The following is a 17,707-nucleotide window of genomic DNA, read 5'->3' on the forward strand; positions in this document are numbered from 1 at the left end:
TAGGCTCCAAACATGCTCCCATTAGAATTAGACTACGGAGTATAATACAAAATAGTCCGACGTTTTTGTAATTAAAGACGAATTATTCACGAAAGCGACCACGGTAAAGTCTCTGAAATAGTATTTCTCCGCATTGACTTTGAGATTGCCTACTACTGAATAGACCAGGGCGATGGCATGACGGAGAACCTAAAACTACATTAGCCCATTAGATCGTGCCAATAGAAGACGGTCATCTGGATGACACTATGAATTGTACAACATTTATGTCTAGCAAGGTTATCCCGAGTGGACACCATTGGCTCTGCCAGCCATCTGTTAAGAAATACCGCTAGCTACTCTTGTGGGACTTCAGATTCGAGACCCGGTCTCCAGCTTACGAAAGAAACATGATGGCACATCTCGAAGGTATTCTGGGCATTCTACGAGAAAACATTGAACCAGCATCATCGGTATAGAGCTTATGGAAGAGAAGCGTCGAGACTCCGGAATGTGACAAAAATAAATCAAAATAAAAGCAAACAAGGAAAAGAGAACCCACCCAAGCAAGTCGGAAAAATGAATTCCGGCCATCATCCCATAAAAGCCCAAGTTGTACCTTGTAAAAAAAAAGAGAAAAAAAAAAAGAAAAACCTGTTTTGGTGTCTAGCTCGGTTACCAAAGTCAAGGCCCAACGGTGGCATCCGAGGATCCCCACCGGCCTCATTCCAATCATGCGTGTCATGCGCGGGACCTCGCGTAGTCTAGACCCTCATTAGCTCCTGGATGTGGCGAGCCCTCAGCAAATCAGCGCCGTCTAAGTCAGACCCTTGCTCGGGCTGATTCCAAGGAATTGATCGGGATGGCAGTTACCCTGTACTTCCAACGTGGTTAGTGCAGAATATTCTGGGCTCTTCCCAACCGCGGACGGTCAATTAATCAAATAGATATGCATCTCACGCCTGCTAGCCCGGTGTTCCTCTTTTCTTCAGATTCCTCCGTCCCCATAGCAGGACACTAGACGCTACGAAATCCCTCCATGGACTGACCATTGCTGGCATTGCCGTGGCCGGATGCGCATTCCCATTGCCGTGCAGCTAGGGCTGCTGGTACTCCTGACGGCCCTGGTGGGTATTGTCATCCTCGCCGTTGCGACAGTAAGTTCGGGCCCTGCCCACGGGCAAGGGAGATCGACAAACTAACAAGTCACACTAGTGGACCACCACATATAGTTTCGTAGTTGATGTCGAGTAGGTGGTACGTCTCGCATGTGTACTCACGGTCACTGATCTCCGAATAGATCGCAAGGGCTTGAACTCGTCGCGACCATCAAAGCGAGTCAGATTGCCTCGAGCCTCGAGCTCCTCGAAGTGACCTGCAAAACCATCTCCACGCGGCTTCTGGTACAATCGGCGCTACGACGCTATTATGCCGGGAATATATCCGAGGCCAACTGGGCGACGTCCATCACCGACGTGCAATCGGCACTCGGCAGTCGGGGATACCTCAGCACATACCAGGCGATTCTCTACTCGAAGAACGGACAAGGCGGTCGCGAACGATTATTGAACGTTACCAGTGATTCGGTACCGGAGATCACACTTCCTTACACCTACCCGAATGGTAGCTCCGTGAAGTTGGGGGATGAAGGACTTGGATACCCCTCCGTCCTCTATCCGAATTTAACATACACACAATCCTCCGAAAAGGGCAACGCTACCACGGTGAATGCCTTTTCCGATTACACCCTAGGGTTAGCGTCTGCATTGCTGCTGGGTCCCATAGCAATCAACAGCTCCTTTTCCCTTCTGTCCCTGACCCTGCCCATCGTCAATAATACATCGAATACCGATATCCTGGGGTTCATGACGTAGGTGACCTTTCATCGAGTGACGGGCAATGCAACGTAAGGGATCCATGCTGACCGGTTGTAGGGTTGTCGCCAGTGCGGCCAACGTGCAAAGCGTTGTCAGCTCTCGCGACGGGCTGGCCAACACCGGGCAAGTCCTGCTACTCGGCCCTTCTAGACCCGATAACCGCTTCTCCACGGAGTCTGCAACAGCCACTTCGTCCCCGGATCGACCAGCGCTTACCGACGCCCAAGTTCACTACATCTTTGAGCCCACGCCCCTGCCGTCCCAAGACAGCCGCCACCGGGGCGTCTCCACCGGTACCTCCTTCGAGCTTTCCAAGTACCCCATGGCACTGAAGTTGATGACCGAATCCGAGGAAAATGAGAATAGATCCGTCAGCAAGCTCTCTACCAAAAACGAACAAGGATACAATGTCGCCGTGGGCGCGGTTCGGCCCAAAACTTCCCTGGTCGAATGGATTCTTCTGGTGGAGGAAACGCACTCCGAAGCCTTCTCGCCGGTGGTCCGCCTACGGAAGATCATTCTAGCCTGTGTATTCGGGACGGCGGGTTTCATTATCCTAGTTGTTCCTCTGCTAGCACACTGGGCCGTCGCCCCTATTCGCAGGATGCGGGAGGCCGCGCGAAAATCCATCGAACCAGAGGTGCCGCCAACCCCGTCTGCAGGCTACGTTGAACATATAACCGATGGACATGGAGACACGGTACAGGCCATCGAGGAACATATGGATGAGAAGGGCGCGCCTGTGTCGTGGGTCAAACGCCTGCGACGGCCATTGGAGCGATTCAACAGCTCTCACAGCTTTGGCGATCGTAGGGATCCTCGGTCCTCCTTCCACATTCCTTCGAGGGTAAAAGAGCGGAGATCCTGCGTGACGGATGAACTCACAGAGCTGACTAGCACTTTCAACGAAATGTCGGACGAACTGGCCATCCAATACAATCGACTGGAAGAGCGCGTGGTGGAGCGGACAAAGGAGCTCCAGAAGGCCAAATTGGCGGCAGAAGCGGCCAACGAGAGCAAGACCTTGTTCATCGCTAATATTTCGCACGAGCTCAAGACGCCGCTCAATGGAATTTTGGGCATGTGCGCGGTGTGCATGGGAGAGGAGGATCTGCATCGGATTAAGAAGTCGCTCCAGGTTGTCTACAAATCGGGTGATCTTCTCCTGCATCTGCTAAATGACTTGTTGACTTTCAGCAGGAATCAGATTGAGCAGGCTATTCATCTTGAGGAGAAAGAATTTAGACTCTCTGACATCCGTTCTCAGCTGTCAATCATATTCCAAAACCAGGTGCATGAGAAGCATATCGATTTCAGTGTCAACTACGTTGGTATCGGTAATAGTCAACCTCGGGGTACGATGTGCCAGGAACGAGGAGTTGAACGGACACACCCGGCTGTTGGTCCACCGCAGACGGGCAGGCTCAAGGATATGGTGCTCTGGGGCGACCAGCATCGCATCCTGCAGGTCCTGATCAACTTGGTTGGCAATAGTCTCAAATTCATACCTGAGAATGGCAAGGTCGAGGTCCGCATCCGGTGTGTGGAGGAAGTTCCGGACGCCGAAAGCTCCGTGACACTGGTCCAGGGCTCCCAGCCGAGCTCGCAAGCACGTTCACGGACTCCCTCACGGTTGACCGCAACGCCGGTGGACGGTACTAACCTTCTAGACAGCCAGCTGGAGAAACAGACGCCGGTACCGTCCGACTTGCGGACACTCATATTCCAGTTTGAGGTCGAGGATAACGGACCAGGGATCCCAGCCAACATGCAGAGACGTGTGTTTGACCCCTTCGTGCAGGGTGACCTGGGACTCAACAGGAAATACGGAGGAACCGGTCTTGGGTTGAGTATCTGTGCTCAGCTATCTCGACTTATGGGAGGCGTTATTCTACTGGATAGTGAAGAAGGGAACGGGGCTCTATTTACCCTGAAGATACCGTTGAAATTTGTCAAGGAGGCAGCAGCTAGCACACGAAGTTCCAGCATTGCCGGCTCAAGGACACCGAGTGTCGTGTCGCTTTCACTGGAAGAGTTTTCCAATATTGCTCAGACACCATCAAACCACAGCTCTGTGGGTAACAAGGAAACACTCACCAATGGCTTCGAAAAGCCCGATGTCCAACCACGTCTGGTTGGGCTCAGTCAGCCCTTCTTCGCTCCTACTGTTCCATCAGCCCCTTCTTCCCCATCTAAGGGTCAAGAGTCGAACCAAAGCTCATCGGATAATGGTTCGAAGAAGATCCGTGTGTTAATGGCCGAAGATAACAAGATCAATCAGGAAGTAGCCCTTCGGTATGTCCAAAATGCTTATAAAAATACCCTATCATCTGCTGACCTTGACAGGATGCTTGCCCTTGAGGAAGTCTACGATGTAACGGTAGTCAAGGATGGACAAGAGGCATACGATACTGTCAAGGCTAACATGGAAGAGGGTAAAGTATTCGACCTCATCTTCATGGACATTCAGGTAAAGCACCTTCTACACCACGTCTATTACAATAGCTAACACAGGCAGATGCCCATCCTCGATGGACTCCAGAGCACGCGACTCATCCGCGAGATGGGATACTCTGCGCCTATTGTTGCCCTAAGTGCCTTTTCGGAGGATAGCAATATCAAAGACTGCATGGATTCCGGAATGGACATGTTCATTAGGTGAGTGCATACCATGCAGTATCCCATGAAGCTGCTGACACAAGTAGTAAACCTATCCGACGGCCTATCTTGAAACAGGTGCTTAACAAGTTTGCGACCATTCCAGAAGAATCCGACGGGAGTTCTTCGTAATGTTGGCATATTTGTTCTGGTACCTCATTCATGGCGTTCACGTGTAATTCATACATGTTCATATAAATATCTCTGTACATAATGATAACTTTTATGGTGTGAATTTATTTTCTTCCCTGACTGAGCTTGCCTTGAACAGTGTCTTGTTCATATCAAGCACTCGAAACGCCGGCCCCTCTCCCAGTCGAAATCGTCTGGAAACTTGGTTGCATCAAACCCAATGTCAATCAAAGCCTCTTAGAGATCTGAGCATTATACAGACCTACTCTCCGTACACACCGCCCACCTACGCTATATTAAGAAAGAAGCATTTGGGGGCTGAATTTGGAAATTCCAGTATGCGGATTTTCCCGAGATTATGCAAGATGTCGATCACAATTATCGAGCAAACGCTAGCTGGCTCAGCTGAGTGGCATCCCCATTAACAAGGCCCCGCTAAGGAAGAGCTGGTTCACGGCATAGCCTTGGGCAATAGTTATTGCTTCCTACCTGTTAAGGATAATGCAACCATATATTGGAGATATTCAGAATAATGGAATATCCAGTCGGATTAGAGGAGGAGTTCTTGATAGAAGAATGGCGCTATTGGGGAGAGCGAGGGGCACGACGATGGCTTCGGCTGGCAGACCAAAAGGGTGAGGAGGGACTTGAGCGAGGGGATCGTCAAGAGCTCCGAGAGGTTCTTCAAGAAGTGGCTGGAGAGCGATGGCGGGAGGTAGCACAGGAGATATCTAACCAGGGATATTGGGAGCATCTCCAGCAAAGAGAGGGAATTCGCGAGCGACTGGGTGAGCGGCTTGTGCGATGGGCGGAGGAATCCTGGGCTTCTCAAACAGATGATGAAGTAGTGAACTCGTTTGAGTCCCAGCCCCAGCTCCAGTCACGTCTCATTGATCATTTCCGTCAACTTCCTCTTTTCGGTAAACCGGAATCTTCTGTACCCCCTATTGATCGGTTTGAGCTTATCCGCATATGGCTGAGGAGCTGTGATCAAGGTCACCGGGATTGTCGTGCAGAGAGTAGCAATCATCATCCTTCAAGGGTTATATCTGTTCGACAGGATGATGCCAACAGGTTGCAGTTGCTTGAGCTTGAATGCGGTATTGAGTATGTGGCCCTGTCTTATTGTTGGGGTAATAAACCACAAGAGCAAAAGCCGTATCTTACAACAGATGAGAACTTTCAGAGTCGAAAAGATAAAGGCTTCGATTTTAATGATCTTCCAAAGTTATTCCAAGATGCAATCACCGTGACTCGAGAACTTGGAAAGAGATATCTCTGGATTGATGCCCTTTGTATAATCCAGGGGAACAAAGAGGACTGGCAAAACGAAGGTACCAAAATGGAACATATCTTCGCTTCTGCATACTGTACACTTGCACCGAGTTCCGCGTTTGAGTGGAAAGAAGGCTTTCTCAAGACATACCGGGATCGAAAGCCTGGCGTGTCACTTTGTGGTCCCAGCCCTGTAAAGTATTTTCGTCGACTTGTGGATGACGGCCCTCTAAATAAACGGGCATGGGTACTTCAAGAGCGGGTACTTTCTCGTCGAACAGTCTTCTTTACATCATCAGGTATATACTGGGAATGTGGAGAGGGAGTTCGGTGTGATAACTTTGTAAAATTGAAATGGTAAAGCCTGTCAGATCTTCGACCAAGTATTTTCTGCTAACTAACGTTGTTGCTAGTCCTCTGACAAGATCCTATATGATTGACTCGAACTTCCCGCAGAGGCTAATGACGTCTGGGATTTTACCGACAATCAGATTTCTCCAGGAACTGATTGAGAACTACACTCGTCGCGATATCACCATAGTAACAGACAGAATTGCTGCTTTTACCGGTTTAATAACACGTTTAAAAAAAGCACTGGAGACTGAAGAAAAGTACGGACTCTTCTCCTGCGCTTTACCTCGGCTCCTTTTGTGGAGGCGACCTGATTTGAAGACAGAGCCGATTGATTATGGTTATCCAGTACCGTCCTGGTCTTGGATGGCTTATCATGGAAAGGTCGAATTCATGGCGAATTCACCGCTGAATGTTTCAAAACATCTGCGTTTGGACAATGGTGTGCTGAGGGTTAAGATTCATACGTTTGAAGGTTGTCATATTCGGTCAAGGAACAAAAGCCACGGTATCTACTCAGGCCTGAAACGAGTCGGCTTTCTGTTCTTCGACATAGGGAGGATTGAGCTCCCGTATTGTGTTATCGTTGGGACGTGTGCCAACGGGAAAGATAATGGTCTATATTATATTTTAGTTGTAGGAAAATGTGAAAATGCGGGATGTTATCGGAGGCTGGGCGTGGGGAAGGTACAAGGACACCATATAGCAAAGCAGTATATTGATGGCGAGCTAATCTAGCTACCTATTGTATGCATAATACCTAAACCCTACTTTGATCTCTGCTAAGCGTCATCCTGAGGTCGAGTCTGTTAAGAATATGCTAGCAGACTGAATCCAGAGTATGAGTTAGCCAAACGTAGCTAGCGAGATCGCTCTGGAAAATATATGCCTACTTAAACCTACCCAAAGATAAACTATTAGGCAGTAAGTTTCTCTGTGGCACTAGAGTACACCTGAATGAGTCCTGGTAGTGGCAGGAGCCGAATAGTGCGGAATTGAGTAATCATACTTCCATAGTTACCTCTATATTAAATAAACGAAACAGGTTTTTTACGCGAAGTGCGAAGTATTCCATTAAAGGGGTAGGTACTTATCCACTAGAAGTGGATAATCGATATAGATCTTTCCAACAATAACTCCGGAAGGTGAGGAAAATGCTTGGCGCGTACAGGATAGAGGTGCTAGAGGCAGCCTTGACCGCCTACCCCTTTGGACTCACCAAAACTACACCTCGGAGAAACAATCATCCGACTATCAGATAACAACAGCGGCACCAACCAGCTTTTATCCAAGCTCATACCCCATAAAGCACCACAAATACCATCACAAAATGCCATCCTCCTCACTAGCTGACTACCTCGCAAAGAATTACTTAACCGCCGACCCCGCCACGGAGCGACCCAAAAAGAAGCGCAAGAAGACCAAGGAAGTCGACACCGCCGTCCAAGGCCTAATCATTGCCGATGATGACCCGCCCGATCTCAAGAGCTCCGCAGCAAACTTTGGGAACGATGACGAGGATGGTCCGGCAGTTGTCACATCTGGCCGTAGTGCGGAGTTTCGTCGTACGAAGAAGTCGAATTGGAAGAATATAGGCGGCGCCGGGAACGAGCAGGATGCTGCGGATGCGATCATCGCGTCGGCTGCTGCTGAGAATGCGGCGCGGAGGACTGAAGGGGAGGATGACGATGCCCCTGCTGTTATTGAGGGTGAGGATGAGGATGATGGGGAGATGAGGATGGAGTCTGGGGCGAGGGCAGGTCTACAGACTGCGGCACAGACGGCTGCTATGGTTGCTGCGCAGGAACGAAGGAAAAAGGTTGAGGCTGCCTTGTACAAGGATAGTCCGGCAGGGGGACAGGCACAAGAGACAATTTATCGTGATGCGTCCGGACGAATTATTAACGTGACTATGAAGCGGGCGGAGGCGCGTAAGGCGGAGCAGGAGAAACTTGAGAAGGAGGAACAGGCGAAGGAGGCGCTGATGGGCGATGTCCAGCGGCAGGAACGGGAGAAACGTCGACAGCAGCTTCAGGAAGCGCGAGCGATGCCGGTTGCCCGGACGGTCGACGATGAAGATATGAATGACGAGTTGCGCGCCCGAGAGCGGTGGAATGACCCGGCTGCACAATTCTTGACAAAAAAGGGCCCTGGGAAGAGCGCAACCGGGAAGCCTTTATATAATGGGGCTTTTCAGCCGAATCGATATGGAATCAGACCGGGGCATCGCTGGGATGGAGTGGATCGCAGTAATGGATTCGAGAAGGAGTGGTTTGCAGCTAGGAATCGAAAGGGAAGACTGGAGGCGCTGGATTACCAATGGCAGATGGATGAGTAATATTGCATACATGAGAATGGCTTTCTTTAAGGTTACTTTGTCCAGTGCTGGACACTGGAGTGCATATGTGTGACATTATAATCCTGATATCTTACAGACATAAAACGACTTCAACCACGAATTTCTGCAATTGATACCTAGATTATATATATTGACGTTGGGCCCGTTGACGATAGCGCTAAATTCAGGTACTCTATCTACCACGGCGCGGTCCGTATAGAAAATGGTCGGGTGATATATTAATTACTACATACTCTGTCAATCGTGAAGTGAGTTCTGTGATGGGTAACATCTATCAGCTGAGCCTTCGTGCCCTAATCGTTGTATCGCGACATCGTACTCCGTACAGGAGCTCGGTATGGTTCCCACCGTGGACATCTCGGATACCACGCGACAGGCAGTCCTTGTTGAGTAAATCGGGGGCAAAAACTGAACTTAATCGCCAGTGAAATCTACGAGTAAGATATAGTCCTACCTCCCTCAAATAAACAAATTTTGTTGCGTTTGAATCCTCTAATGAGTTCAAGTTACTCTTGGTTATCTCATATGTATAACTACATTGTACAGTCAATGATGCCGAGAAATATTTCCCGAAATCGATACCGAAGCCGTGGGATTGTTGGCTTAGAATTTACATCGGGATTTGTCCGACATAGTACCGGGCTTAAAATTACTTTTAATTTATGAACATATAATCACAAATCGCTGAGAAACACCAGGGTATCAGCCAATTGCATAGCTGATAGATTTCCAACGTAGGATATGATGCCCGCTGAAGAAGAAAGGTGCGCTTGTACAAAGGTATATTCAAGTTCTTCGGATGGGTTCTAAGTGCAATTGTGGCTGAATCAGTCTTGAGGGTCATTGTACTTAGAGTAGTATCAGAACGGCCGGAGGAGGTTAGTGAGAGGCATATGAGCACAGAAAGTGACTAGTAAGTAGGGCAAGATAGGACACGAGAGAGTAGCTCACTGCCTCTTGAGATTTGCGCTTATCCTTCATCTAGCCGAGATTTCTGTTGGAAAACCAAGTCATATGGCCCTCTTGAACTCGCGCAGCTGGATAAAATGATAAGCGCCGCAGAACATCCGCGCTTTCTCAAAATGACCCCAAAGGTTATATTCACAGAACCATGTAATGACACTCTACGCGAGCAGGAATCTTTAAAATCAGTCTCCGTATTGCCTATGTCACTGGGTATGCAGCACCCAAAAGGGGCTGTATTCGTCGACCGTCGCTTGCGGGAGCATCCCCATCTTCTGAGACACCTGGGAGTATCCCAGAATTGGATGTAAGTGTTATTTTTCCCGTACGTTCAGTATTTAGAAGAAACAGCCCAGCTTATCTGGGTAATGTCATGGCTGAAAGAGCCCCCTCTGGTTAGGGTGATCGGCTTCCAGATGCTGTCCGCATCAACCTTTTCCTTTCTATCTCTTGCCGGTCCTTACCGCTAGGTTTCTGTATTTATTGAGTACTCAATTGCAATTTGGATTCCGTTGGTTTTCAAAGAGTTTGTCTCGCCTTTACCGTAACACTTGACAATGGATCAACATAGTTCTGCTGTTGAAGATCAAGAAAACGAAACAAATACCCTTCATAAGACACTTGCACAGTATTTTTATAGGTAATATTGGTGTCATTCATAGTTGTACCGCAGAGCTTGGAGATTGTTCTCTAGATACATAGCCATATCGTAGTTACTTCTAACCGCACAACAACATCTGCTACACTACTTCGAATCTTGACAAACCAGATCTAGGCATTTTCGAACAGTATGAGCTCTATGACATAATGTGAATTCTAGGTAAATAGAATATATTGCTAGTCCTTCTATGACCTTAAAATGTCGAAAGACCTTTTGCAAATACATTTGCTCATGTCTACCCCTTACATGGTTCAAGTGGCCCGAACCCCCATTCATAGCCCCAAGTCCCAGCTATCTTCCAAGCCAGGCAAAAAAGAGGGCAATGCTGTTAGATCCGGATCAAATGACCATATATCAGCAGGGCCAAGTTCCAGGCGAGCTTCTAGCAAAGGACCCACATCCGTGGCCTGCTCATGCACCGCGCTTGCCTCCGCCGCATTGCCCACATTCGACGATAGTGCACTATTGGCAGCCAGGTCTGTGCCGGTAGGTTTTGGTGGAACGTTATTAAGTCGTTGTTGCCCTGGAAGACCACTGCGAGTGCTATAGTCAATGGAAATGGTACCAAAGTAGGGAATGTCAAGTTTGATGCGCCTAGACTGGCAATCCATGGGGGGTAGTCCGTCGGATATATCGGATTGGGGTGTGTTGTTTCTCGTCGCAACGCTTTTCAAAGTCCGTAGAACGCTAAGACCTCGCGTTGCTACCTTGTCGGGCGGCTGTCCCTCTGCCAATGTCTCTAGGCTTGTCATTACGGTTTCGATGGCGGTCCAGTCATTGGAGTCGAGGTGAGATCGACCGGTCGGTCCGAGGATATTTATTAATAGAGTGACGGCGGCAGTAAAGGCCTGAAAGTCCAGCGACTTGCAACAAAAGCTATTCGCAGTGAGGTGACGGATAGATGTATAACATGTAATCATATGCCGGGATGCTTCTAGACAGCTTTGCCTGCTATAGTCATAGCGCCTCTCTGTGCCAGATTCCAAAAGAAGTGGCAGATGAAGCCAGGCAATGAGTTGATAGTGCCATAACCGCGTCATGAGTTTGGCGTAGGCCTGCGCTCGCTCGAGAGATTTTCCTGGTGGTAGGATAGTTGGGTCCTCAACCACCGATAGAGGGTCAGTCGACATAAGCTCCGCATCGATAGTTTGTGTCATTCGAACCATTGAAGGTGTGATTTTGCTAAACTTTTGGTTTCGTTCAATAATGGATCCGGCTATACGACAAAGAAGATCCATAGGAGATGAACTGGGTGTCTCGTTCCCGTTCCCCTTTGAATCCAAGGCCACGTCAGTGATGCCATGATACAATCCTAGCATCAAAGAAAGGTATCGGTCTGCGTAAATGATATGATTCCAGATATGTTTTGCCCTGGAGACAGATTCAGATTCTTCCATCGATTCTGGAGCCACTCGGTGGAGCCCGATAATTTGAGCAACGTTGAGCGCCCGGCGATAGCACAACCAGGCGCTCCGCAGTTTCCCATCATTGTTATAAAGTACCCCTAGAAGTACTAGACACTCCAACCCATCGAGATTACTTACTAAAGTCTCATCAGAGCTGATGGAATGTGCAACAATTTTGACACACATTGCAATCAGTCGTGTAGGGAAATACGAGAGTCCCAATAATTCAATGTCAAACCCCCGTGGGAGCTGCTGGAGACAAATGGCCACCCATAAAAGAACTTTGGCGAGCACGGTTGGGTGATTGTCTGAACGGGCTGCCATCGCGCTTGAAAGTAGTGATTCCTCGTATTCTTGGAAACATTGAGCCCTGACGAGCCACCAGGAGCTATTGGCCTGTTCAAGCCTTTTTAAAGCGCTATCAGATGGTAGTAGATCTAAAAGCTCATGGCGTAGCTTTTCCCAGTCGCGTGTGGTTGCACTATACAATGTGATATTTGGCGTAGAAACATCCGATCGTCGAAAGCTTAGCTACTTCATGTTGAGCATCTTCCAATGCAAGTTTCGGCCATGATACTTACTACTCCATTGTCAAATAGTGACAGGGCCGGGGCGTTTTCATTTGTAGGCGTGGCAGCTGCACTACAGTTTAAGCCATTATCATTATGGGTTGCCATAGATGGTAACATCCTTGACTCCTCAACACCACCAATAGTGTCCAGCCGTCGCAGAACTCTCTCAAGAAGGGATTCTACGCGCCCAAGCCGATCACTCAGTGACGCACGATCTGCATCACGAGTATTTTCGGGCTCTGGTAAGTCCTGGCTGCGACAGGTAGTACCCCTTGCCAGGCATTCGCGGCAACTTTGATCGCCATCCGAAATAAAGTGGCAGCGAACCTTACGATGTTTACCTATCTTGCAATCAGCCTGGGGTCACCTGCGAGTGAGGGAGTTCCTCACTTGATCACTCACATTCCCAACAGCTGCGGGTACCCTTTCGGATTTTCTTCCGAGGGGGTTGCTGGTCTTCGGGCGGGGTTGAGGTTGGATGCTGATCAGTCCGCATCGTCGCACTCATAATTGCACAATAAGGCTAATATGCTTGCCAACGCCTGCATCGGTATCCCAGGGGCAAGGGTAAAAGCCCATGTATAAATCAGGAATGGGAGAGTGATGGATGCGAAAGTGGCGCGTCTCCTTTGTTTGGGTCTCAGGATGAGCCGTTGACCGCCTAGACTTTTTGCCTTATCAATCTGATACCAAAAGTACTTTGTACTCCAAGTAGTACGGCAGAGGTACAATGTAAAACATCATCAAGTCTACAAATTACCACTATATCTTAGCTCATTAAGCCTGTATGTCTGCAAGTGATAATAGTCCAAATGAATGGATTACCAACTGGTACATTTCAAATATATCTACGGCGTTAGAATTTCTATCCTTGGGTACCATAGCTCCTGAGTTTAGGTAGTACTACTGCTAACTTTAGGTACTGTAACCCCGAAGCTTAGGCAGCCAATAGCCTACTACTTTTAGTAGCACCATCACCGTCCTATTGGTACGGTAATAAAGTCTTAGACGAACTTAGAGGCTTGACTTTAAGAATTTTCATAATATATATACTATGTAATTGTATATGCTAAGGCTTTACTAGAACTTGAGAGTCCAGAATAGAAGTCGGTGGTCGGTTGAACTGAATATAAAACAGCAAGATTTGGGCAAAATTCCCCAAGTGTTTCAATACGCACGAGGAGGGGTTTTCTCATGCAAATATTGACATTATCTATCCAGTACTACTGACTCATGGTACCAGTATGAGAGTCACTTGATACATGTGCAGGAAACTGGAGGTGGGAGCATTAGTGGGTGAAGGTCCCTGTCGAGAGTAACTGGACCTTCTAAACCTAGAAAGAATGGAAAAAGAAAATCAAGAAAGAAAAAATGTTTTCCTCTCGTTATGCGGCGGCGACAGCAGTAGTTTGGCCCGAGAATTTAATCCACCGAGTCGCCAAACAGACCACGGTAGCCACGCTGGAGGCGACAACGGCCACAAGGAATGCTGCTTGGAGACCGTTCATATAAGCAGTCAGTATGAACGGCATTTGCGCGGAGGAGAACTTTTGGCGTAGCTCCGTTGCACCTGTCATCGCAACCTTGACGGCGTCTACAGTTGACGTCTCACTGCGGAGGTTTTTTAGAAGAACATTGACCATAGCGGATTGGCCGGCCGAGACGAAGACTGATCCCCCCAGGGTTTGCACAGCTGGGAAATGTTAGTTAGTACTGCCTGGATATGAAGTGTGTGGTGAAGAGCGTACTCAATACCATGGCCGTCACTGACGGCAAATCCTCCGGCGCAACCGATGCCTGCGCCGTCACCACAGGAATTTGGAAGCACCAGCCAATGCCAATACCAGCCAACAGTTGGTAGCCTATCCATTTTCCAGAACCGGTATTAACCTCGAGTGTGTACAACAAGCCCGACCCAATCGCGGTGAGCACTCCCCCAACTAGGAGGAAAGGCTGGGGGTATCCAAACTTGCTGAGGGTAACACCAGATATGACCGTCGAAACACTCTGCGCAAGAATCAAAGGCAGGTTTCGGATTCCACTCTGAGCAGCAGAGACACCCGATACCACCTGGAAGTAGATAGGCAAGTAGTATACTAGCAAGAAAAAGGTTCCCGCTAGCAGGTCAATGTAGATCATCATGACCACCACATTTCGACGGAATAGGCGCCCGATCATTGCAGCGCGTTCCTTCTGCACCCATTGCACAATGGCATAGACAGCCAACAGCACGACAAATCCAACTAAAGTTCCAATGACCTTAGAATCACCCCACGACAGCGATATTCCACCCCACTGTAGGGCAAGGACATAGCAAACCAAAGCGGAAACAAGGATCAAGGTGCCAACAAGGTCCATTTGGAGTAACTTCTCTTTGAGTGGAGTATCTAAAAAGGGCAAGGGAGGAGGAGGTCGGTAGAAGAATAGGATGATCCCGGCTGCCAGTCCGCCAATCGGTAGATTGATATAAAAACACCACCGCCAGGTAATATTCGTCGTGAATGCACCGCCAACGAGAGGTCCAATGGCCGCGGCAACTCCATATGAGGCACCCAGTATTCCGATATATGCTGGCCGCTGTTTAGGTGGTGCAGATAATGCGATAATGGTAAAGGCACCCGAAGAAATTCCAGCGCCTCCGACGCCGGTGATAGCCCGTCCAATACAAAGCGCAAGGCTATTTGGTGCGACACCTAAGCGAAAGAGTCATAACTCGTCAGTCTTGACCGAAGAGACGAACACATCACGAGTTTCAACGTACCGCAAATCAAACTTCCAACCTCAAAGAGAAAGATGGACAACAAGAAGGATGTCTTCAGCGGAAAGTACTTGTATGCTTTCCCCCACGCGGCCTGAAAGCTCCCCAAAGTTATGAAAAACGCCGATCCGTACCAACCCTCGTCTTCGATCCCACCAAACTCGTCTGTTATTTTTGGAATTGCAGTTGCGACAATGGTCTGAGGTGAAGGTATTGATTAACTCATCGCTCGTCAAATATTGTCGTGCGAGACTGCTTCGCCCGGTGGCTGAATCGGCTTACCATATCCAACGAAACCTATCCCATTGCGATCAACCGTTAGTTTCACATTGGCTAAACGGATCGAAAGGTCAAGTCATACCAAAAACATGCTCATAGCCAAGGCTGTGACGGTCATGAGTAGAGTGAAGCCGCCAGTGCTTGGCTCTTCGGTTGGCGCATCGTCAACCCCGGATCCACTGTCTTCCTTGTTTCTAACCTCCATAACTTGGGGGTCATGCGAAGGTAAAGCATCTTTGTTGGGCTTTTCAAGTGTCGCAGGTGTCGAAATTCGTGACGACACTGCCGTCTCGCCTGTTTGCGACGACCGTGTTTTGGTAGACATGGGAACGCTCCAAGCCCAATGTCGCCGATATACGAGTGCGTTAAAGAGCAATACCTAGGGGCATGCTGTCTACTGGAGGCAATCGCGCACTTAAAAGAGAAACAAACAATGTTAAAGTCGACACTGTGTTTACCAGACATGTGCATTTCACTCCGCCGGATCGGCGGGCGAACTTTTTCGCCTTAGAGATGATCATCGACATGGGGTGACAATGTTCCAGATTCCTCCGCCGACTCGGCGGAGCAATGTTCCCGCCAGTGATACTTATCGACCTCCGAGTCCTAGATTTCACCAATTCTTCCGTTGTTAAAATGGTGAGCCGTCCTTTACACCCCCTTGGTAGCCCCTCAACAAGCCCCTCACAGGGGCTACTGGTAATATGCATAGAACCCTACGGGTGCAACATTTAGCAAATCGATACCCCCCATCCACACCAGAGCTCTGTGTTTTCAAAAATGAATCGGTCGAGCTCATTATGTCGTCAAACAGGACTGCATCGGACTATGGGCCTACCACCATTCTCACAAGGCATCGGATAACTAAAGGCAAATTTGAAATTCCCTTCCTTTTATTACGCCGAGAAATTCTCTTGGGGCGGCGAACACGTTATTATTGAAGATGCTGGTTAATGGCAAGGGCCTGCAAGGCTCTGGATTCTCACATTGGCTGAGCCGACCGGAAGGAAGAGATCCCAGCAAATAGACAAGATTACGAAAGAATGGTACGCGCCATATGCTGTCCTGACCCAGTAGCAGATGAGGGGTCGATAATAGATGCAATTAACTCCGGCTGACAGCATATGCAGCTCGACACAAATGTGGAGCCTCAGGAGACCCAGGCCAGCAATATGAGAAAGATGCCATTCCCACCAACTGTGGGAACCAACAGACAAAATTTTCATGAAAGCTATGTTTACAACCTTATTATCCGACTCCAAAAATCACAGTTTGGTGGCTGTGGAGGCATCAAGCACCCCTCCGGTAACAAATCGATCGCACCATGTCGTCTGTCAACTCTGCCGTCGCAGAAAGGTGATGATCCCTGGACGAAGGCACCAGCTGTAAAAAGTCCATCGCTAACAGAATCTGGTGTGCAGTTGAAATGCTCCGGGTATAGCCCAAGTTCCTGTCTTCGATGCAGAGAGTCAGGTGCAGAATGTCTCCCAGTCGAACGAACGCGAAGCGAAAATATTCCTGGTAGACCAAATGGTACGGCCAGGAGAGGCAGATCAATGGCATCTCGACCCATCAAAACCTCTTCAAAGATGAGTTCGATGCCGGACCAGTTCGCAGCATCCTTAGAATGCATTGACATCTCAGACATCGACCTGCCCCTTAATATAACCCTCACGGAGTCGGCAGATATTCTAGCCGCATCATCGCTCAGTACGCCACTGAGAGAATGCTCTTCAGACACTTCGGGCTCACACGATGCGCTCTCTCTGAACCCATACGAAGTGGGTGCTTCGGCAAACACCGGCGACTTCCGAATTGATGAGTTTCCCTTCCATCCCGCGATCGGTGCAGATATTGTATCAGAGGGTACCCGTTTCGTCAACCCCGAAACATTCAATCTCACACCATCCTCTGAGGAAACCAGGTCATCGTCATGTGAGGCAGCTAACCCTTTATCGAATCCTCTCTCATGGCAAGAGACTTTTGATATGATGATACGGAAATCGCGGACGACAGAAGAAAGTTGCCAGTGTACCGATAGAGCACTGGAGCTACTCGATCAGGTCTTTATGCGAGATTGCGATACAATCGACCAAGTACACAGCCCATATTCGATTACCGCCAATGCCATAGGCGCAATTAAAAGCTTATCCTCTTTACGTAAAGAAACACACGGCCTGGAACACTTTGCAACGTGCGGCCATTGCAGACAGACACCGGGCTTAATGACCTTACTTGTGCTTCTCTCGGACCGCTTATCCACTAAACTCCAGCACATCCTCGAGATTGCCAACATTAGAAAGGATGCGCGAACTGGTCAAGCTCCGAGTTTCTCGAGCCAATATCCGCCAACGCTTGCAGAAGATGATAGGCCCCCACAATGCTATGGCCGAAGTTATACAGCTCAAGAACAAAACGAGGATATCAGAACGAAAGT

The 17,707-nt window shown here is 48.8% G+C and overlaps 6 protein-coding genes across 6 annotated transcripts; 3 read left to right on the plus strand and 3 right to left on the minus strand.

The window, feature by feature from the left end:
• Positions 1–1,222: 1,222 nt before the first annotated feature.
• tcsB (putative sensor histidine kinase/response regulator TcsB/Sln1) lies at positions 1,223–4,646 on the plus strand (the record flags this gene model as incomplete). Its single annotated transcript, XM_023232775.1, has 5 exons — positions 1,223–1,233; positions 1,280–1,849; positions 1,914–4,347; positions 4,375–4,514; positions 4,562–4,646. 5 exons carry the CDS (start codon positions 1,223–1,225, stop codon positions 4,644–4,646), a joined length of 3,240 nt encoding a protein of 1,079 aa, XP_023093349.1.
• A 532-nt stretch (positions 4,647–5,178) lies between these two features.
• On the plus strand, positions 5,179–6,322 carry AO090011000094 (HET domain-containing protein; the record flags this gene model as incomplete). The annotated part of the gene is made up of 2 exons (XM_023232776.1): positions 5,179–6,220; positions 6,285–6,322. 2 exons carry the CDS (start codon positions 5,179–5,181, stop codon positions 6,320–6,322), a joined length of 1,080 nt encoding a protein of 359 aa, XP_023093350.1.
• A 1,280-nt stretch (positions 6,323–7,602) lies between these two features.
• On the plus strand, positions 7,603–8,610 carry cwc26 (putative cell cycle control protein (Cwf26); the record flags this gene model as incomplete). The annotated part of the gene is made up of 1 exon (XM_001825729.3): positions 7,603–8,610. The coding sequence occupies one exon, from the start codon at positions 7,603–7,605 to the stop codon at positions 8,608–8,610; it is 1,008 nt and encodes a 335-aa protein (XP_001825781.1).
• Positions 8,611–10,527: 1,917 nt separating this feature from the next.
• AO090011000096 (fungal specific transcription factor domain-containing protein) lies at positions 10,528–11,421 on the minus strand (the record flags this gene model as incomplete). Its single annotated transcript, XM_001825730.3, has 1 exon — positions 10,528–11,421. One exon carries the CDS (start codon positions 11,419–11,421, stop codon positions 10,528–10,530), a length of 894 nt encoding a protein of 297 aa, XP_001825782.3.
• Positions 11,422–13,618: 2,197 nt separating this feature from the next.
• Positions 13,619–15,475, minus strand: AO090011000097 (MDR family MFS transporter; the record flags this gene model as incomplete). Its single annotated transcript, XM_023232777.1, has 4 exons — positions 13,619–13,926; positions 13,982–14,926; positions 14,995–15,190; positions 15,353–15,475. 4 exons carry the CDS (start codon positions 15,473–15,475, stop codon positions 13,619–13,621), a joined length of 1,572 nt encoding a protein of 523 aa, XP_023093351.1.
• Positions 15,476–16,560: 1,085 nt separating this feature from the next.
• On the minus strand, positions 16,561–16,909 carry AO090011000098 (uncharacterized protein; the record flags this gene model as incomplete). The annotated part of the gene is made up of 2 exons (XM_023232778.1): positions 16,561–16,653; positions 16,676–16,909. The coding sequence occupies 2 exons, from the start codon at positions 16,907–16,909 to the stop codon at positions 16,561–16,563; spliced, it is 327 nt and encodes a 108-aa protein (XP_023093352.1).
• Positions 16,910–17,707: the final 798 nt, after the last annotated feature.

Source organism: Aspergillus oryzae, chromosome 7, assembly GCF_000184455.2.
Source record: "Aspergillus oryzae RIB40 DNA, chromosome 7".
Lineage (NCBI taxonomy): Eukaryota > Fungi > Ascomycota > Eurotiomycetes > Eurotiales > Aspergillaceae > Aspergillus > Aspergillus oryzae.